At 41.6% G+C, this 23,033-nt stretch overlaps 1 protein-coding gene across 5 annotated transcripts in view; it reads right to left on the reverse strand.

The window, feature by feature from the left end:
- The window catches only part of hemk1 (HemK methyltransferase family member 1), a 160,771-nt gene that overhangs the window by 78,261 nt on the left and 59,477 nt on the right, over positions 1-23,033 (reverse strand). For 4 of the 5 annotated variants that reach the window (XM_043707652.1, XM_043707648.1, XM_043707651.1 and 1 more), the window contains 2 exons: positions 5,123-5,290; positions 2,278-2,342 (listed from right to left, as the gene is read on the reverse strand). In XM_043707652.1, coding sequence (XP_043563587.1) covers positions 2,278-2,342; positions 5,123-5,290 — 233 coding nt within the window. The remainder of the gene's footprint in view (positions 1-2,277; positions 2,343-5,122; positions 5,291-23,033) is intronic. The other variant, XM_043707653.1, reaches the window with a different exon arrangement.

Consider the following 23,033-nt stretch of genomic DNA (forward strand, 5'->3'; position numbering starts at 1 on the left):
GCTGATAGGGGAGGGGAGGGAAATATATCCCTGGTGGTGGGGTCCGTTTGGAGGTGGCGGAAATGACGGCGGATGATACGTTGTACATGGAGGTTGGTGGTGTGGTAGGTGAGGACCAGTGGGGTTCTGTCCTGGTGGCGGTTGGAGGGGTGGGGCTCAAGGGCGGAGGAGCGGGAAGTGGAAGAGATGCAGACTATGTCTACGAGGGCATCGTCGACTATGTCTGGCGGGAAATTGCGGTCCTTGAAGAAGGAGGCCATCTGGGTTTTGGAACTGGTCCTCCTGGGAGCAGATGCGGTGGAGACGAAGGAATTGGGAATATGGGATGGCGTTTTTACAGGGGCAGGGTGGAGGACGTGTAGTCTAGGTAGCTGTGGGAGTCGGTCGGTTTATAGTAGATGTCCGTGTTGATTCGGTCACCCGAGATAGAAATAGAAAGGTCTAGGAAGGGGAGGGCCTCCTTCTTCAAGGACCACAATTTCCCGCCAGATGTAGTCGACGATGCCCTCCACCGCATCTCTGACCTGACCTGCTGCGCTTTTCCAGCAACACATTTTCAGCTCTGATCTCCAGCATCTGCAGCCCTCACTTTCTCCTCATATCTTAGAATGGAACCCATCAGAGTCAAGGGGCATATTGCCTTTTGCCCCATTAGCTTCCATAATACTTATTTCCAGCTGATAGTTATTATGTTTATATCCTCCCTCACTTTGCCCTTTAATTCATTCATATTTTTGCATTGCTATTCAGCCTCTTACTTGAATGGTTCCCTCTATCACACTTTGGTGGTCAGTTCATCTCTCACCCCTGCAGTCTTCTACTGTGAAGATTGACCATAAGACCTTAAGGTATTGAAGCAGAATTAGGCCATTTGGTCTATTGAGTCAGCCCTACTGTTCGATCATGGATGGTATGTCTGTCAACTCCATTCCCCCGTCTTCGCTCCATAATCAGTGATCACCTTACTAATCGAGAAACGATCTATCTCTGTTCAAAATATACTCAAGTGGCTTTCCCTCCACAGCCTTCTGCGACAATGAGTTTCACAGATTAACCACATTCTGGCTGAAGAAATTCCTCCTCATCTAATTCACAAAACTTCCTGCTTTTCATAGTGGAGAAAAAGCAAGCCTCCATTCTCTTAGCTCAAATATTCAAAATGGCCACAGGATCCATTAAGAGAGGCACTTTAAGAGCACGGGAGAGTTTGGAACTTGCACAACCTCAGGACATTTCAAAGTGATTTTGAGTCAAAATAGCACACGGATACAAATAAGGTACTCAAGTATGAATGATGGAAATGACTGCTATTGGTTTTATCTGCTGTCAGTAGGCACTGTTCTCTCCAATTGTTTTTGGAGCCAGTGGGTAATTTATTTAACTGCATACTCCCCTAAAGGTTTTGCGCAGACATGGCTTCATGCTTGTGACTATGTAAAATGAGCTAATTTTTATTTACTACCTCTATGGTTGCTGGGAACGTTTTCAATTTATATGGACCATTTGGAGAATTTCTCTGTTGCTCTTCAAATAGTGCTGTGGGATATTTATGGTCCACCAGAGAGAGCAGATGAATTTGGTACAAAAGATCAGCACATCAAGAGTCACAAAATTGTTATAGTGCAGAAGGCTGCTTAGCGTATCACATCTGTACAAGTTCTCCAAATGGGTAATTGCTATTTATTTATTTAGCAAGCGCAAATTTCTCAAACCAAGCAACGCCATTAGCTGAGTTTCGGGAATTATTCTGCTAATTAATCAGTGGATATCCTCAGTATTATGCAATATTGCTCTACAAATGCATTAGGAGTTTGTACTGAGGCACCAGCAGTAAAGGTTGGCTGCACAGGGACCCTGGCTTCTCCTGAATCTGTTCAGCAAAGACCATTCACATCATGATGGTTCAAAATCTGCCATTTGATGGATAGATTTTGTCACATGAAAGTTGTGCAATTCACTTTGCATCAGTTCCTGCTTCTCCCCATAACACCTACACGTTATCCCTTTTCAAATATTCTCTTTCAAATGCTTTAATTGAACCTGCCCGAGGCCAGACTATCAGGCAATGTTTTTCAGATCTTAACTGTGTGAAAATGTAATCACTGAACATCGTTAAGTGATACTCAATACTCAATTATGACAAACTATTTCTCAGTACATAATCACCTCTACATATGCATATAAATATATAATCTGATAATACATTAATCACACACTTCAGTAATAGTGCATCAATAGTCCTTAAATATTATATGATATGGGGGAACATTTCATTACCTCTCAGCATTTTGTCTCGTGAGGTTCACAGCTTCTGCACTCTTATCGACTGCCACAGCATAACTCTGCAAAGTAAAACAATTCGACCTAGAGTGATTGAGCTGACAGATAGGTTGACAATGACTTTGAACAGCATAACTTAAAAAAAAATTAAATGTCGGGAATCTAATCTAAAGATTAACTGAAAAGCTACTACATTGGAAAGAGTTGCATTATAAAGGTCAGGTGTGTTTTATTTTACAGAGAGCAGAAACAGAAAATGTTGAAAACATTCAACAAGTCAGGCAGCACTTACAGAGAGAAACATGAAGCTCAATGATAGGAAATATTAATGCTGTTTTCCTCTCTCCGTAGATACTGCCACAAGTGCTTGGGTGGCACGGTGGCTCAGTGGTTAGCACTGCTACCTCACAGCACCAAGGTCCCTGGTTTGATTCCAGCCTCAGGTGACTGTCTGGGTGGAGTTTGCATATTCTGTCTGGGTTTGCTCTGGTTTCCTCCCACAGTTCAAAGATGTGCAGGCCAGGTGAATTGGCCATGCTAAGTTGCCTGCAGTGTTAGGTGCATTAGTCAGAGGGAAATGGGACTGGGTGGGTTACTCTTCGGAGGGTCGGTGTGGTCTTGTTGGGCCAAAGGGCCTGTTTCCACACTGTAGGGAGTCTAATCTTAATTTTAATATTTTCTGTTTTCAGTTTGGAAATCTGAAAGAATGATATGGGAAGAACAAGCAACAACAGAATCAAGGTGAGAAAGACGACATGAGAAAGGAGTAGAGAAGGTGGTGAGAAAGGTACAAAGCAGGAATATAGATAAGGATGGCAAGAGAGCAAAGAGAACTGAAAAGAAGCAAGGAGACAAAATAAAAGGTCATGAGAGAAATAATGAAATAGAAATGGATAGACAGGAACACGGTAGAAAGAAAAGGGAGCCAGAAAAAGAACGGAAGAATGAAAGGAAGTTGGAATTTAATGAGAAAAGTGTGGCTAGAAAATTAATATGAAACTATCTCTCTGTTAACAGTGGGAGCCATGACCATATTTTACAGGGGTCAGGATTTTAGATGCTTAATAAGATAGCTTCATCCTCCAAGAGGTTTGGAATTTGCACATTCTCCCTGTGTCTGCGTGGGTTTCCTCCAGGTGCTCTGGTTTCCTCCGACAGTCTGAAGATGTGCAGGTTCGGCGAATTGCTCATGCTAAATTGCCAGTAATGTTCAGGGATGTGTATATAAGTCAGGGGAAATGTACAGCAATTGGTTAGGAGAATGGATCTGGGTGGGTTGGTGTGTGGACTTGTTGGGCCAAATAGCCTGTTTCCACACTGTAGGGATTCCATGATTTTAAATGCACAGTGAAGCATTTAATGTGTGAACATGTTCCTCCTGTCTGCAAAGTGGGTCATGTGTATTAAAATGTAACTATGTCACATTAATCTTTCAATTGCAATTAAGCCCATAGTATCCAGGAGTATGTAGGTTAGGTGCATTAGCCATGGGAAATGCAGGGTTACAGGAGTGGCATGCTCTTTGGAGGGTTGGTGTGAACTCAGTGGACTGAATGGCCAGTTTCTACACTATAGAGATTCTGTAATAAGACTTACTGGCAAATCAAATGGCTAGCAGTGCCACTAGAAGTGATGGCCACTGTTGGGATTGCAGGCAGCCCTGACCAGGAGTGATGATGGAGGAAGAGAAGCTTGCAAAGGGGCTAGGCAAGTCAGGCAGGCTATGGCAAAGGGTGAAGCAGGGGGAGGGAGGAAGGCAGTGGGGAGTGGGATCAAGCAGAGGCAGCCCTTTGCACTCTGGGTTCCTAAATAGGAGAAAGACCAAGCCAGGAGCGGGATCATGCCCAATGGTCTCACCACATGGCATGGACACTTTCCTCATTGCTGATAAAATACCAGGGGCAGCAGAAAGAGATCCTTCAGAAATCATCAATTAGCCACTTAATGGGCTGTAGAGTGGATGGACAGCACAACATCACCACCGGCACTGGTAAAATTCCAGCCAAGGCGGTTAGGCGATGGGTATGGCACATCAAACCTCACCTTCCCTACCCCCCACCCTGTCACACCTTGTCATTTCACCCAATTTACATCCTCTCCACATGTCAGCCCATCCCACTGGGATGTGGGCTGAAATTTTGGTCATGGTAAAGAAGTTGGAAAAGGGAAGGAAGCGAAGGAGAAAACATTTTTCTGACCCGCCAGTGTTAATATTTTTAGTTAGAAATTATAAGATTTGTTTGATGAAATTTGGTATGAAGTATTCACAACTAATGGCACGGTGGTACAGTGGTTAGCACTGTTGCCTCACAGCGCCAGAGACCTGGGTTCAATTCCTGCCTCAGGCAACTATCTGTGTGGAGTTTGCACATTCTCCCTGTGTCTGTGTGGGTTTCCTCCGGGTGCTCTGGTTTCCTCACACAGTCCAAAAATGTGCAGTTTAGTTGAATTGGCCATGCTAAATTGCCTGTAGTGTTAGGTGTAGGGGAATGGGTCTGGGTGGGCTGCTCTTCGGAGGGTCGGTGTGGACTTGTTGGGCCGAAGGGCCTGTTTCCACACTGTAAGTAATCTAATCTAATGAGTTTGATGGTTTGGTTTAGATCTACTATTAAGGATGATATGTTGCACATGCAAACCATAAGAAAGCAAAACTTAAAAGAATGCAAAACTTACATTAAATTTATTATTGTGTTTCAACAATATGGTGTAGGGCCATGCTAACACTGTTTTCAAACAAAACCAGAAAAAAAAAATGGAATGATTTTAACATTTTGATGGGAAAGTTCCAATTTCATTCTGTTAAGAAAAAAGTGCTTTAATGAAAGAAATTGCCAGCACACACTTGTTTGAAGAAATGCAGCAAGCTCAGAACAATGGCACCAGATCCACATCCAATTTCCAGGAACACAGGGCGAGCAGCCCGATGGGAGTTCTGCCAATGAGCATCTTCCGCAGAAAATAAAACATCCTCTTCTTCAGCAAGTTCTGACACCACCAGACTAACTAACTCCTAATTAAAATGAAAAAAAACAAAATCAACATGAAAGAACTGACACTCATTTTGTACTGATTGTTGCGCATGCAGATTTTCTGTGCCCAGTTGATTACAAATTTCACAAGATTAGATTATTTTTCTCCTTGCCATCATCATTCAGTGAATGGGTTTATCAGAGTTTTAGTTCAATGACAGACAAAAGAGAGTAAGTGGGAGTGACTCACTTGACATCAAGAACAATTTGATCCAGTGGGGCAATAATGTGCTTGAGGAAAATTGGTGGCATTATATTTTGGTATACTAAGAATTTTGACATAATACTTTGATACTTTGAACACTGAAACCCGTTTGATCTTTAGTATTCTGAGTTCTAGGTTGTCACAAGAATCAAGTAAATACCTATTAAATATGGATATTCAAATTCATCCAGGGAACTCATACATTCTTTTGTTTAAGGGTGATGATTAACAAATGCATTCCAGACATACCATTTTTCTGTTTCTATTTGGGCAAATAAAACATCAAAACCCAATGTGCATTAGAACAATTTAAATGGATTGTAGCATACATCCATTGTTTCTTGATGGTTTCTCTCATTTAAACCGGGTTTGGTGAATCTCACGATGTGAAGGATGTATAATTGATCTAACACACTATTTGGAAAAGGATTTAAATCTGTTTTAAGTCATTTGATGAGGAAGTAATTTTTTTGTCTGCCAGCAATAAGTTGTTCTGCAAACAGAATTCCATCAGAATGTTGGGCAGCACAGTAGCTCAGTGGTTAGCACTGCTACCTCACAGTGCCAGGGACCTAGGTTCGATTCTAACCTCGGGTGACTTTCAGTGTGGAGTTTGCACATTGTCCCCGTGTCTGTGTGGGTTTCCTCCCACAGTCCAAAGATGTGCAGGTCAGGTGAATTGGCCATGCTAAATTGCCCGTACTGTTAGGTGCATCAGTCAGTGGGAAATGGGTCTGAGTTACTCTTCAGAGGGTCGGTGTGGACTGGTTGGGTCGAAGGGCCTGTTTCCACATTGTAGGGATCCTAATCTTAAAAAAAAAACCATAACACCAACTACGTCATCTAAGCAGTCAAGATAATAAAGTACAGTATTCTGAATGTGGGAGAAGGACGCCACCCAAACTGTTCCAAAATTGCAATCGCCTGAGAACCAAACACTTAGAAATTCAACTATAAGAAGCTTACAGCTTTCTGAGAACCCTTTCTTTACAGGACATTCCTTGTAAATAAACCATCAACTCTTGTGTGAAACTACAGGCCAGCCAGCTTCACTGGATCGACTGCAACAATTCAAGAAGAAAATCATAGAATGTCTACAGTATGGGATGAGGCCAATTGGCCCATCGAGTCTATCCTGACTCTCCAAAGAACATCCCAAGCAGACTCACAGTCCCCATCCCATATGGGCTTTTTTTACCATTACTAATTCACCTAATCTGCACATCCATGGGGCAATTTTTCTAGCAAGATCCATTCACTTAACCTGTACATCTTTGGACTTTGGTAGGAAACCAGAGCATGGGGTAGAAACCCACAAGGCGCAAGGACAATATGCAAACTCCACACAGAGATTCACCTGAGGTTGTAATCGAAACCAGGTCCCTGTGCTGAGGCAGCAATGCTAACCACTGAGCCACTATGCCACCTGCTATTCAAGTCTCATCAGCTTCAAAGGTACATTATAATATGTCTGAAGGGAATGATCAATAATATTTATAAAAGCATGCCCTTTCTTTAAAGAAATAATGAAGGTTCAGTGAAACACTTCCAAGGTTTAAATAGATTCAGAAAAGTAGATTTTGAAAGAATCCACAAAGCAGCCTCTTTGATGTGTTACAGGGAGCTGTTTCAGTCATTACATGAGAGATTGGGGCCATTATTAATTGATTTGATTTATTGTACTCGTATGTATCTAAGAATGGTGAAAAGCTTTGTTTTGCTAGCAGTACAAGCAGATCATAACAAACAAGGTCATACAAATCATAGCAAAAAAGGACATACAGATCCTAGGGTGCTGAGATAGAGTACGGCACACAAGGTTACAGCTGCACAGCAGGTGCACAAAGCAAGATCAACATTAGCAAAATCAGCATTATTCGAAGTTAGGGAAGTCCATTCAGCAGCATAATATCAGCCAGGAAGAAATTTTTCTTGAACTTGCCGGTGAGTGTGTTCAAGCTTCTGTATCTACTGCTTGATGGAAGAGGTTGGAAGAGAGCATTACCAGGATGGGAGGGGTTTTTGATGATGTTGGCAGCCTTTCTGCGGCAATGAGATGTGTAAATGGAGTCCATGGATGGAAGGTTAGCTTCTGTGATGGTCTGGGCTGTGTACACCACCTTCTGCAGTTTCTCACAGTCCTGGGCAGAGCAGTTGCCATACTAGGCCATTATGCACTCAGATAGAATGCGTTTTTGGTGCACCTGTAAACATTGGTGAGCGTCCTTGTGAACATGCCAAGTTTCCTAAGCCCCTGAGGCAGAAGAGATATTTTTGTGCCTTCTTGACTGTCGCATTTACGTGGGAGGTCCAGGTCAAATTTTTGGTTATCGTCACTCCGAGGAATTTGATGCTCTCCACCTTCACTCCGTTGATAGGTAGGGACGTGTCCTGCTCCTTTCTTCCTGAAGTCAATGGTCAGTTCTTTTATTTTGCTGACATTCAGAGAGAGGTTGTTATCATTGCAAATGTCACCAAGCCCCCTATCTCCTGTCTATATTCTGACTCATAATTGTTTGATATCCAACCCCCTACCTGGTGTTGTCAGGAAACTTGCAGATGGCATTTGTTCAGAATTTGGTTACACAGCCGTGGGTGTACAGGGAGTAGAGTAGGGGGCTGAGAATGCATCTTGTGGGGCACCAGCATTGAGGATTATTGTGGAAGAAGTGCTGTTGTCTATATTTACTGATTGTGGTCTGTGGGTCAGGAAGCTGAGGATCCAGTTGCAGAGGGCGGAGTTGAGACCTAGGTTTCGGAGTTTTGAGATTAACCTGGTAGGGATTATAGCGTTGAAGGAGGAGCTGTATTGCTGAGTCGGAGCCTCTCATAGGTGTTCTTGTTATCAAGATGTTTAAGGGATGAGTGCAGTCATGGGAAATGACGTCCACAATGGGCCTATTTCTCCAGTAGGCAAATTGCAGAGGATAAAGGCAGACTTGGAGGTTCGAGCTGGTGTGGGCCATGACCAGCCTCTTGAAGCAGGTGGGGACTATGGATTATAGCAAGGAGATGTTGAAGATGTCAGTGAATACCTCCCCCAACTGGTCTACACAATCGAAGGACAGACATGGGGACTCCATTGGGCCTGTCGCTTTCCCCGGGTTTACTCTCAGGAAGTCTGATCTGATGTCAACAGCAGTGGCAGAGGGGACAGGTGTGTCTGGGGCAGGTGACATTCTGCCACTGACATTCTGCTCAAACTGAGCAGAGAAAACATTGAATGCATCTGCCTTGGTGGGATTCAAATCCAAGTCCCACAAATACTGAACAAAGAACTGCGGATGCTGGAAATCAGAAACAAAAACAGGAACTGCTGGAAAAAGGGTCTGAAGAAGGGTCACTGGACCTGAAACTTTAACTCTGATTTCGCTCCACAGATGCTGCCAGACCTGTTGAGTTTTTCTGGCAATTCCTGTTTTTGTCTCTCAAAATACTGGCCTGAGGTTCTAGATTGCTAGCTCAGTGACATTACCACTATGCCACTGTCTGCCCTTTTAAACAAATGCAAATTACAAGTCCTCTTTACTTTATCATAAGACCATTATCTCAGAAACACTGATGGATCTTGATGTGGATGGTTTGCCATAAAGTACGGTCAGCCTAATCTCAGCACAATTTAAAAATAGCCTCTGCCAGAAAATTTTAAAGAAAAGTGCTGAGATTGGGTATATGCTCGCAGAACAAAAAAAGGACACCCCCTTAAGAGAAACTAGAGTTGCGAAAACTATAATTAATCTCTGATTTTATACATCTGCCTGTAATGCTACACCTAGTGGTGGGATCAAGCACAACTGAACAGATCAGCAAACAAATAGGAGATTGCCTCCAAAGACATTGTTCCTTCAGTTCCTCAGGTTTAGGATTCACAACTGGTCTCAATCCAGGGAAAACTTTGCCCAAAGGCGTTGTATGCAAAGTCAAATAAAGGGCAGACAGTCTTCCTATTTGCTGTGTTTCCTGAGTACTGCATTAAAAGTAAAATGGAAATCAATTATTTGTAGGCATGCCAAAGAAGAGATCAATGAAGATTTCAGGAGAGTTTCCAGCAGCAGCATCAAGCATACCTAAAAAAGTAGTCTGGTGAGGCTACATCACACAACAACGTGCATGCCAAACAGTGGAGAAAAGCATGAAGTAGATAGCATTAAGAGATCCCATAACCAACAGATTAGATCTAAGCTCTGTAGTCATACCTCACCCATCTAGAAGGTGGAGGCTCCACAAATATCTCCAACTTCAACAACAATTATTTGCTCATAAACACTGAGGTTGTTTATCAACAGATCCACACTGCTCCAGACTTCGTCACATTCTTGGTCCAAACATGGACAAAACAGCTCAACTCGATAGGGGCAATAACAGAGAATGCTCTTTGCATCAAGGCAGTATTTGACTGAGTACCACATCAAGGAGCTCGAGCAAAACTGCAACCAATGGGAGCTATAATCATACCTTACACAAAAGAAAATAGTTGAGGGTTAAAAGTCATCTGAGTCCCAGGACTCCTCTGCAGGAGATTCTGAGGACAGACATGTTCTAATCAACCTATTCAGGAATATTATTACAAGCTTCTGGAGCAGGTGGAATGTGAACCTGGCCTCCTGGGTCATGTCCTAGGGTCCAACTATCTTCACCTGGTTCATCAATGACTTTCCCTCCACCATATGAACAAAAGTGGGACTGTTTACTGATAACTGCACCATGTTCATCACCATTTATAACTCCTCAGATACTGAGGCAGTCTGTGTCCAAATGCAGCAAGGTCTGGACAACATCCAGGCTTGGTCCTGGATGTGACATATGATATTTAAGCCACACGAGTACCAGGCAATGATCAGTTCCACGAAGCGAGAAAAGCAGCACAGGCAGCAGATACACAAGACTACCACTTTCAAGCTCTCATCAAAACCACACACTATCATGACTTGGAATTACATTGTCATTTCTTCATTGCTGCTGGTCACAATCCTGGAACTCCCTTCCTAACAGCACTGTGGTAGTCCCTCCAGTCTTAAGGAGGACTAATACGGGTTCGAGAAAGCAGTTGATCCCCACTTTCCCACATTCTTCAGGCAATAGGGGTGGACAATAAACGCTGACCAAGACATGGACATCCACAACCTATGAACAAACAAAAAGAAACGCATATGACGCTGTCACAACCCCATACTGGTACAACAAGTCAACTTATTTCATTGTGGCTGCAGGAGAGAAGCAGTGGTTGGAGCTGACAGGTAACCAGTCTAGATTCAATGAGCAGGATTATGTAGGGTGCCAGATAAATACTCTTTACATGGAATTTTCAAGTGTTAAGAGCAGCAGAGATGTGGCCAATCAGTTCAGACTTCAACGTTGGCAGCAAAGAGTGAGAGTGCCTTTACTATGTGGACTACACTGATTCAAAAGTTATCATCCGCAAGGATAATTAGGAAATCCAAATAATGTCAGCCTTGCTGGCCACCTTCATAATCTCACAAGTGAATTAAGTAAGAGGAAATGTTTAAAACTTATGTCTTTGATGAAAATTTCAGTTTAGAATTACAATTTGATTTATTGTCATGGATTCACATGAGTACAGTGAAAAGTTTACAAGTTGCCACCTTTGGTGCTCCTGAGAGAACCTTAGGTACAAAGCAGAAAATTAAAGAAACAAGGTTAAAAAGTTAAACATTAACAGTCCTTCTTACTAAAAAAAGATGCAAATCAAAGAAACACTATTAAAAGTTACTTAACTCTTTGACAGGAACTTGCACCTTTCCTTTTTTTCCCCTGTATTTTATCTAATTTTCCACACTTACAGTGTTTGTCGTGTATTAATTGAGTTTAGAACAGTGCTTTATGCTGAAGGTTAAAGCCACAATAAATTCTTACTTTTGGCCCTATCAATGAGTAAGGTGCTAGGCTGAGGCAAGGTGAAACAAAAAGTCATAGAAGTATCAGCAACATTGTACATTTGCTACAGAGACAATACAAGTTGCTCTTTTGTTGTGGAACCTTTTTTTAATTGATGACAAATCTTGACAGATCTCATCATTCTATTCTATCCTAGTATTAAAAAATAATAAATACACAAAGAAATCCTGGCTTTAGCTCTCTTCATTCAGCATGAAGTGTGTGCTTTCAAAAAAAATAGGAAGAGTATTAAAAGGTTCTGTGAATTGGAGTCTATTTTACTCGTTCACATTTCAATAAAACAGACATAAACATGATTAATGGTCTTAGTCATCACATACTGGGTGACATGAAGAAAATCAATGGCTGTATTGTGTGAAAGAGTTCACAATGATGACAGCGCAGTTGTGGATAAATTGATTGAGTTGGGTGAAGGAGGAAGTCCATAAAGGGAGCAAACCTTGGACTTACTGCTTTTACATGTTGCTGAGGATAGCAATGAAGGGGTAAGTCACTCACATAATACAAGCATGGTTGCACTTCAGTAATAATAGGCATTTTCTAATTAACCTGTTGCAGAGATGTTATTATACACCTACAAGACTGACAATAACTGGCCTCACCTGCCACCCTCCATCCAATTAAATGCCTTCCCTACCTTTGAATATGCAATGGGCAAGAGGATTAAATTCCACCTCAGGACATTGCAGCAACTAAAATCTGGAAGCAAAATAGTCAAGGGATTGAAATAAATGATATATTTCTCAATTTTATTAATCACTCTCATTATAGCTTGTTTTATCCTATTTTAGCTTTTTTTCTTTTAAGTAATAAACTTCTGTTTCATCGTTAAAACCAGAACCGCACCACTACGTGTTTCAGTGGACATTCTCCTTGTTAAATGAAATAAAAGCATGATCTGTCACACCAGATTTCAGTCTGGTACTGACTTGTTCAGTAATAACATAGCTGGGATCATAACACATAAAATATCAATTCACAATTTTGCACCAATGAATTTTGTTTATATAGTGTCTTTAAGTTTGGAAATCATTCTAACGCATTTCAGCAGTAGTTGCCAAACAAGATATGACACTGAGCCACTTCTGGAAATGTTAGGGTTGATGCTAAAAGTTTGTTCAAAAGCTAGATTTTAATGAGTGTCTTAAAGAAGGAATGAAGAGAGTGAAGGGGATGTTTAAAAATGCTGGTCAGAGCCTATGACCAAATAAGCTGAAGGCAACACTGGCATTCTTAAAATCATGGATGTATAGGAGTTCAGAAATAAAGAATCCTGGTGCAATTTTCAGGGTAGTGCCTTAGGGCAGCACGGTGGCTCAGTGGTTAGCACTGCTGCCTCACAGCACCAGGGAGCTGGGTTTGATTCCAGCCTAGAGCGACTGTCTGCATGGAGTTTGCACATTCTCCCTGCGTCTGCGTGGGTTTCTGCTGGGTGCTCCGGTTTCCTCCCACAATTCAAAGATGTGTAGGTCAGGTTAACTGGCCATGGTAAATTGCCCATAGTATTAGGTGCATTAATTAGGGGTAAATATAGGGTAGGGGAATGGGTCTGGGAGGGTTACTCTTCGGAGGGTTGGTGTGGACCTGTTGGGTCAAAGGGCCTGTTTCCATACTGTAGGGAATCTAATCTAATCTTAATCCATCAGAGTCAACCTGCACTGTATAATTTTTAAACAAACTTTGGCAGTTAACTGTGAATAATCACTAACTGGTGCATTCTTCATGATAACATCTCTACCAATCAAAGTCTATTTGACAACCAATTAGCAATCTCCTCTCATACAATATAAATGTTGTTTTCCCTTTACCTTGGTACAAAACGTGTCTTTTGTTGCTATACTCAACTTCTGTACAACAAAATGACTCTAATCATAGAGACCTCAGAAAGTTGCTGCAGTGGAGGCAATTATAGACCAGGCATCATTCTCTATAAACTGCATAGCTGTGCATGCTTGTGGTTGTTCCAAGATAGTAATGCAAGTCACTGCCACGTATGGACCTCGGAGACCCATGCAACTAGAAAGAAAATTAGTGGGAATGCTGGACATCGGGAGGTGAGTGGACATGGAAGGATGTAAAAACAAGATGTGAATTTTAAAACAGGGATGTTGTTGAATGCAGTCAATGTAGATCAGTGAGCACAGGTGCAATGGATGAATGCACACTTATACAGTCACGCAGACCCTCGCTCATACATACGCTCACTCTCAGACACACACATACACTCCCCACACTCACAACCACTCACACACCCTCTCACAGGCTTATGCTCTGTCACACTCACACACATGCAAACACACACTCTCATGCACATTCACACTCTCCCTCACATGCACACGCGCGCGCGCGCACACACACAAAGTCTATGGGGTGAATTTGCATTTGCAGAATTGTATTTGCAGATACATTCTGTTTTTGCTCAAAAAGCACACAATCTGCAGACAATCAATGCAGACAGTCAATCCATATAACATTTTGTAAACTCCACTTCGGAAATAGAACCAGTCTGACTCAAGATTGGGAGGTAAAAACAATGACTGCAGATGCTGGAAACCTAATTCTGGATTAGTGGTGCTGGAAGAGCACAGCAGTTCAGGAAGCTCCTTGGATGCTGCCTGAACTGCTGTGCTCTTCCAGCACCACTAATCCAGAATCAAGATTGGGATACAGACAGACTCTAACCTCACACCTTTAATACATTGCCTGAGCTGAGATGACACTTTTTTTTATAAAACCTTAAGTTATCTCAAAAATGTGACTTAAAAGAAGTTCTGGGATTTACATATTAATGAACCAAAACCTGCAACACATTCTAAAACATGAAAGACTTAACAACAATCTAGGTTTGTTCAATATATCATTTTAATTGCATGACACTGTGATCTTCTGCTATAAATTCTGTGTCTTATGATCCTGCCTCACTAGTTAGCTAATGAGGGAGCAGCGCTCTGAAAGCTAGTACTTCCAAATAAACCTGTTGGACTATAACCTGGGTGTTGTGTGACTTTTAACTCTGAGAAAATACTGAAGTATTAGATATTTTACAACATAGTGTTGATGTTGTCACGTGCAGTATATTATACAGATGAGAGGTCTGTCTCCTCTGGTCAGATAAGAACATAATAATATAAGAACTAGGAGCAGGACAGGCAATTCAGCTCCTCGAGCCTGCTCCGCCATTTAGTATAATCAAAGCTGATCTCATCTTGGGTTGAAAAATGTGGTGCTGGAAGAACACAGCAGGCCAGGCAGCATCCGAGGAGCAGGAAAATCGACATTTTGGGCATAAGCTCTTCTTCAGGAATAAGGCTTCAGGAATCAGGAAGAAGGGCTTACGTCCGAAACATCGATTCTCCTGCTCCTCGGATGCTGCCTGGCCTGCTGTGTTTTTCCAGCACCACATTTTTCAACTCTGGTCTCCAGCACCTGCAGTCCTCACTTTCTCCTAGTTGATCTCATCTTGCGTTCAACTTCACTTTCCTGTTCACTCTCTATAACCCTTCAACCCATTACTAATTAAAACTACGTCTATCTTCTCCTTAAATTTATTCAGCATCCCAGAGACCACCACTCTTTGGGATAATGAATTCCACAGATTTACGATCCTTTGAGAGAAGTAATCTTTCCTCATCTCTGTTTTAAATCTGCTTCCTGTTATCCTAAAACTATGATCTTCCTTTCTGGATTGTCCCACATGCGGAAACATCCTCTCTCCATCTAAGTTTATGTGGCTTAAATAGACAACAAGCTCTGTACAGTATTCTGCATAAAACGGAACCTTTGCTGTATAAAGCCTCTTGAACAACCTTGTAGATTCTGTACTCACTGCTATTTGGACTGCTTTCTCTAGAGTTAGATCCTCTTTTGATTAAAGATGTTCAGTGACTAAACTAAGAGACTAACAACAATCCTGTCACAAATAAACTCTTGCTGTAAGTTTCCTTAGTTGCATGGTTCTGAAGGTGCACACAGGTTGTTAATGAAATTATCTACAAAATCTCCTGGGAGTTGATATTCTATATTGAGATGTGTCCTTTAATCCTATTGCTGTGTCTTATTTGTTCTTGAAGTGAAATATTGATTACAAGCTGCTGGGATACTATCACATGTAGCTTATTTCTCATTACCTGCTGTCTGTGTACCACATAATCTGATATTCTTCTCATGCTGGAAAAATGTCTGCTAATGATGTGATTTGCTGCCCAATGCCAAAACTTTTTGAAATGTTAGGAATGTGGTTTCCATGTTCTGCCAATTTGTTGATTTAGTAATTGGTTTTGAAAGCTCAAATCTTTGTGGTGGAAAGATTTGTGGTAGAATTGGTGAATTTGTGGTGGAAAGTTTTGTGGTAGTATCGGTGAATTTTGCTGCGTTATGTTGTTGACAAGGCACTTGAAACTGCTGATTATTTTCTTGATTTGGAGGATGATTGTTAGGATTTTGATCACCTTGTACATGACTCATTTTTCTGTCGTGTTACTATTAATTGTTTAAATCTTTGTTCAGACCATAAGACGTCGAAGCAGAAGTAGGCCATTCAGTTGATCATGGATGAACTGCTAATCCCTAACTTGTCTTTGTTGCCTTATCCCCATAACCGCTGATTCCCTTATTGATTAAAATTTTGTCTATCTTGGCCTTGAATATACTTAATGACCCAGCCTCTACATCCCTATTTCGTAAAGAATTCTACAGATCCACTTCTCTCTGAAAAAACAAATTCCTCTTCATCATTGTTTTAAATGGGCAATGCCTTACTATGATATCGTCAGAAGTAATTTGTTATTCACTGATTATTCCAAGACTCTCCCAAAGTGGGAAACAACCTTTCTACATCTGCCCTGTTAATTCCCCTGAGAATCTTACTTGTTTCAATAAGGTCACTATTCATCCCTCTAAACTCCACCGAGTACAGACTCAGCCTCCTCAACCTCTCATTATAAGACATTATCTCCATACTTGGGTTCAGTTAAGAGGACATTTTCTGGACTCCCCTCCAGGCCAGTATATGTTTCCTAAGATAATGGGCTCCAAACCGATATATTAACGATGATCTGTTTGGTTTACATTCATTCACCAACATGACATGGGCACTGATGGCATGGACAGCATTCATTGCCTATCTCTAATTTCTCTTGAAATGGTGGATAGCTGATTCTTGAACCACTGCAGTCCATTTGGTGTAGTTGCACCCACCAAGCCAGAAGGGAGGGAACTCTTAAGCCTTAGACCCAGCAATACTACTAAATGGTGATATATTTCAAGTTAATATGACGAATGGCTTTGGGGGGTACATGCAGGTAGTGCTCCTATATAGTTGCTGCTCTTCTCCTTCTAGGTTGTAGCCGTCATGGGTTTGGAAGATGCTATCTGAGAAGCCCTGGTGAGTTTCTGAAGTGCATCTTGTAGTGCCTTATACAGCTTTAGCAGGACTGCATTGTTATATTCCTTTCCCTTTGAATTAAAGGTCAAATTCATCATTATCTGCTGAACTTGGACGCTAGCCTTTTGTGATTGATGCATGAGAATTCCCTAATCCCTCTGTTCTGTAGCCTTTTTCCATCTTCAATATTCAACTTTGCTATACCTCTTGAAAAAGTACATAACCTCATATTTTTCAACTTTATATTCCAGTTGCCAAGTTTTTGTCCCACCTGCTTAGCCTGTCTATATCCCTCTACTGACTCTTGGTATTATCCTCACTACTTGTGTTCCCACCTATTTTTGTATCTCTACAAATTCGGCTATAATACTTACCCATCAAACCTAACCCTAACCCAAAGTCATTAATATATATCGTAAAAATAATTCTGCCCCAGCACTGATCCTGTGATCCACTAGTTACAGGTTGCCATCCTGAAAATATCACACCTTTCCCAACTCCCTCAATTCCATTAGTTAGCCAATCCTCTATTCATGCTAATACTCTGACTCCAAAATCATGGGCTCTTGACTTAATAATTAGCCTAACACATAATATCCTATCTAATGCCTTCCTAAATTCCAAATAGGTTACATCCACTGCTGCTTCTTTATCAATCCTGCTTGTTACCTTCTCAAAGAATTCTATTAAATTTGGTAACCATGGATCAACAATGTGCTCATGAGAGCCTTTCAGATATTCTAACTCTACCCACACTATGCTATTTATGCTCAGTTATATGAAGTTCTGTGACATCATCACAAAGTTGCTCCAGAGTCCCAAAGCCCTTAGAAAAACAATAATGTATTATATTGCTCAATCCTAAAATATAATTCCATAATCGTGGACATACGGAATAAATGCACACATACAGTAGAGTTTTCAAAAATAATATTCTAACAAGCTAATGTCCACAGCCATTCCAAAAAAAATCTGTCAGGGATTGGAGCTTCTGTCAACCATTAACTAAACCTGAAGCCTGGAAATCGATCAGATACATGTCATCTTTTGGTCCACCAAAGAGGCAGCCCAATTCCAGGAATCGATACCTTTGAAATACCTTGAGAATTTTATGACTTTGCAATGTGCAGACTGATCCAGCAGCTGCAGTGAGCTGATCTTTGAGATTAAGCAACATTTCGAAACTTTGTGTAGGCTGAAGAAAAAATGACTGTCTTGAATAGTTGCCAAACTGTTTCTCTAAACTTTCTCTTCAATTGATTTGCAACATGATGATTGTGTGAATGTTTTCAGATTTAGTTATTCTCTCAGACAGATTTTAAACATATATTGAAATTCAATTTTGATTTTTCCTGCTCAATTTTCCATGCACATTCAATGCTGTGTGTGTTTTGTTTCATAAAATAACACAGAAAAGAAGGCTATTTCAGCCTCTACCAATTCTTTGAAGGAGCTATCCAATTAACTCTACTTCCCATTCTTTCCCCATTAGACATACAAACACTTCTTTTTCAATGAGAATTAGGAGTAGGAGTAGTTAATTCAGTGTCTTGAGCCTGCTCCACCATTATTACACTTCAACTAAAATGTACTTAATTAGCAGTAATGCATTTTGGGATGCTCTGAGGTCATAAAATGTGCTATATAAATGCAAGTTTTTTTTTCATTTTTTCCTCTACGAAGCCTTTGATAATTTTGAAGGCTATTGCATGGCTGAAGTCACCAAAGCTGTGAAGTTATTGCATTTGTTTTCCAGCATGGTGTGCCTCTTGGTTACAGAGTATGTTTAATAATGAACTATCCTAATTAGTGACAAGCAAGTGTCATGTGGGGGGAAGATTTCATGCATTTTCTTACTCACTGATCATAAAAAATGATAAAGTAGAATTGCTGTGTTTATCACAAACGCAAGTTCCTGGTAAGACACATTGCTAACAAAGTCCCCCTGAGAAATTAAGCTTGCATAGCCTTCCTAGTAGAAGTGGCGCATGCACGAGTTCCTAGAATTTAAGTCAGCATGAGGTACATGGAGGAAACATACACCACAGACCTGACCAATACTCTATACAAAGACTGTCACACATCAACATGATAATCAACCAGATCTTATACTTGGGGCTTACATTAGCTCTTACAATACCTATATTACCTTTCAAACTGCAATTTCCTTTCCTAGTAATCTCTTTTAATTATTGAAAACTAAGTACTGTTAATATATCCACATTAAACTTCAATGAGAACATTTAAAGCTATTAGACTCTTTGAAGATCTTTGTTAATATCATCTAATAGAATCATATAATACAGAAACCATTCAGCCCATCATGACTGTGCCAGGTATTTAATATGATTAGTACTGTTCCCATGCTCTTTTTTCAAAGTATTTCTAGCACATTCGGAATCAAGATTAGGCTGCTCACCGTTGACTGCACAATATTCAGCGCTAGCAATTTCTCAGATAATGAAAATATCCATGCTCACATGCAGCAAGATCTGGGGTTAGGTCAACATTTAGGTTGGCTTATAAGTTGCAAATATCATTTGTGCCACAAGTAAAACTAAAATCTTAACAGTCCCAGAGGACCATAGGGTTTCTTTCACCATAGAGTGAAGACCGGCGTTTTTTTAACCTGAGAGTCTCCAAACCAGGCAAGAGGAGAGATTGAGAAGGAAAGTCCTTCATGGTACTCAGCTTGTGCAGAGATTGAACCCACTCTGCTGTCGACACTCTGTAATGCAAGCTAGCTGTCCAACCAACTGAGCTAATCAATCTCCTTTGACTTTGCACTACAAATATGTAAGGAAAAGACCACTTCTAACTAGATTGCCTAAATACTTTGTCATGACATTAAGTAGCAATACCATTGTCATATCGCTCACCAACGACATCCCTAGTATCAGGCATCTATTCAAGAGAGCCTTTAATAGACCAGCCTCATGAAAAGCATGACAAATAGAGTCGGGCAGAGACTAAGTATTCTGTGTAATGTGGCTCACTTCCTAAGACCCTATTACCTCTCCCAAGGTCTAGCCACAAGTCAGTGGACTTCACCAGCTTCCTCATTTCCCCTCCCCCCACCTTACCTCAGTTCCAACCTTCCAGCTCAGTACCATCCCCATGACCTGTCCTACCTGTCTATCTCCCTTCCCATCTATCCACTCCACCCTCCCCTCTGACCTATCACCTTCATCCCCACCTCCATCCACTCATTGTACTCTTTGCTACCTTCCCCCATCCTCCCCTCTGACCTATCATCTTCACCCCCACCTCCATCCACTCACTGTACTCTTTGCTACCTTCCCCCACCCTCCCCTCTGACCTTTCACCTCCATCCCCACCGCCATTCACCTATTGTACACTTTGCTACCTTCTTCCCAGCACCCCTCTTCCCACCCACCCCCATTTATCTCTCCACCCTGGAGGCTCCCTGCCTCTCTCCAGATGAAGGGCTTTTGCCCAAAACGTCAATTTTCCTGCTCCTCAGATGCTGCCTGACCTGCTGTGCTTTTCCAGCACCACTCTAATCTAAACTCTAGCCACAAGTCAGTAATGTGAAGGAGTACTTCCTAATGCATGGAAAGTTAAAGCTGTAAGAAATTCAACAACATTCAAGAAACAGCATCCTGCTTGATCAGTTGGCTCATCCACCACAGTATGTACTATGCACAGACAAACTGCAGGAACATTCAAAACAGTACACTCAAACTTTCAATCATACCTGACTGAGTCTCAGGTAAAACATGGGAAGGAAACATCCTGATTACCACCAGCATGCCCTCTCTTAGCTGATAAAGTAATTCTCCAAACACTATTTAGAGGATGTAATAAGGTTGGCAAAGGCATGGAATTTAGTTTGTGTGGGAGGCTTCAAGGTTTACCACTAAGATTAGCTTGGTAGTACCAATGCTGATGGAGCCAGGATTGTCCTTAAGGACACAACTGCTGAATTGGGCCTATGTTGGATATGAAGGGAAGCCAACAAGAGCGAAAAATATATTTGACCTCACCCTCACCAACTTGTCTGTTGTAGATGCACCTGTCAACAACTGTATCATCAGAACTAACCATGGGACTGTCGCTGTGGCAATGAAGACCCAATGTCACACTGAGGACCCTCAGCACGTGACTCTTATACCTATCATGGTATTCCAGTCATTTGGTTTGTCTTCAGCACCACTTTATTGTTAATTAATCAGATTATGGGCCAACTCTTCACTTGCTATTCAGTTGTTGACACTTTATTCACACTGTCTGACACTTTTGATCAACTGCAGAGATTAACTATTCGGCCTGCTGACATTCCACTCACACTATTTGAATGATCTTTTGTTCCCTCTGCCTATAAATTCTGTGCCTGTGTGCTTCTGTCCAATTCATCTGATGAAGGAGCAGCACTCCGAAAGTTTGTGATTTCAAATAAACCTGTTGGACTATAACCAGGTGTTGTGTGACTTCTGACAGTGAGGATACCTTTTCCACGTTTTGATCAAATTTTACCAATTCTGTTTCAGCAGTTCTCAAAATTCAAGTATGTTGTGTACAGAAACATGCATTTTATTTTGAAATGATGTTACATTTCACAGTCTGCTTTAAGAGCACCTATCTGAAATCACACGCCCCCAGTCAGTGATTTTTCATGGATGATGGCCATGTGCTGAGAATGTGCAATTCATCAATGTCTTGGAAAACTTGAAGTCAGAACCTTGCTCTTAGTAGCCATTAAATTTTTCATGAGACAAACATTTTCTTTGGACTGATACCCCTGTGCATTTCTGTTGGAGTGATAAAGTACTGGTGCTGCCATTTTTGAATGAGACATTTTTACATCTAGCAGAAGTCACAATTTAATGCGTAAGAGTACAAATTGGAAAGAAGTTTAAGAAGGGCGGTAAAGATAAGCCAGGGAACTCTAGACCGGGGAGCCTGACCTCGGTGGTGGGCAAGTTGTTGGAGGGAATCCTGAGGGACAGGATGTACATGTATTTGGAAAGCCAAGGACTGATTAGGGATAGTCAACATGGCTTTGTGCATGGGAAGTCATGTCTCACAAATTTGGTTGAGTTTTTTGAAGAAGTAACAAAGAAGATTGATGAGGGCAGGGCAGTAGATGTGATCTATATGGACTTCAGTAAGGCGTTCGACAAGTTTCCAAATGGGAGACTGATTAGCAAGGTTAGATCTCATGAATACAGGGAGAATTAGCCATTTTGATACAGAACTGGCTCAAAGGTAGAAGACAGAGGGTTGTGGTGGAGGGTTGTTTTTCAGACTGGAGGCCTGTGACCAGTGGAGTGCCACAAGGATCGGTGCTGGGCCTTCTACTTTTTGTCATTTACATAAATGATTTGGATGCGAGCATAAGAGGTACAGTTAGTAAGTTTGCAGATGACACCAAAATTGGAGGTGTAGTGGACAGTGAAGAGTATTTCCTCAGATTACAACAGGATCTGGACCAGATGGGCCAATGGGCTGAGAAGTGGCAGATGGAGTTTAATTCAGATAAATGCGAGGTGCTGCATTTGGGAAAGCAAATCTTAGCAGGACTTATACACTTAATGGTAAGGTCCTAGGGAGTGTTGCTGAACAAAGAGACCTTGGAGTGCAGGTTCATAGCTCCTTGAAAGTGGAGTCGTAGGTAGATAGGATAGTGAAGAAGGCATTTGGTATGCTTTCCGTTATTGGTCAGAGTATTGAGTACAGGAGTTGGGAGGTCATGTTGCGGCTGTACAGGACATTGGTTAGACCACTGTTGGAATATTGCGTGCAATTCTGGTCTCCTTCCTATCGGAAAGATGTTGTGAAACTTGAAAGGGTTCAGAAAAGATTTACAAGGATGTTGCCAGGGTTGGAGGATCTGAGCTACAGGGAAAGACTGAACAGGCTGGGGCTGTTTTCCCTGGAGCGTCGGAGGCTGAGGGTGACCTTATAGAGGTTTACAAAATTATGAGGGGCATGGATAGGATAAATAGACAAAGTCTTTTCCCTGGGGTTATGGAGTCCAGAACTAGAGGGAATAGGTTTAGGGTGAGAGGGGAAGGATATAAAAGAGACCTAAGGGGCAACTTTTTCACGCAGAGGGTGGTACGTGTATGGAATGAGCTGCCAGAGAATGTGGTGGAGGCTGGTACAATTGCAACATTTAAGAGGCATTTGGATGGATATATGAATAGGAAGGGTTTGGAGAGATATGGGCCGGGTGCTGGTAGGGGGGACTAGATTG

This window comes from Chiloscyllium plagiosum, chromosome 18, assembly GCF_004010195.1.
Source record: "Chiloscyllium plagiosum isolate BGI_BamShark_2017 chromosome 18, ASM401019v2, whole genome shotgun sequence".
In the NCBI taxonomy this organism is placed as follows: Eukaryota; Metazoa; Chordata; class Chondrichthyes; order Orectolobiformes; family Hemiscylliidae; genus Chiloscyllium; species Chiloscyllium plagiosum.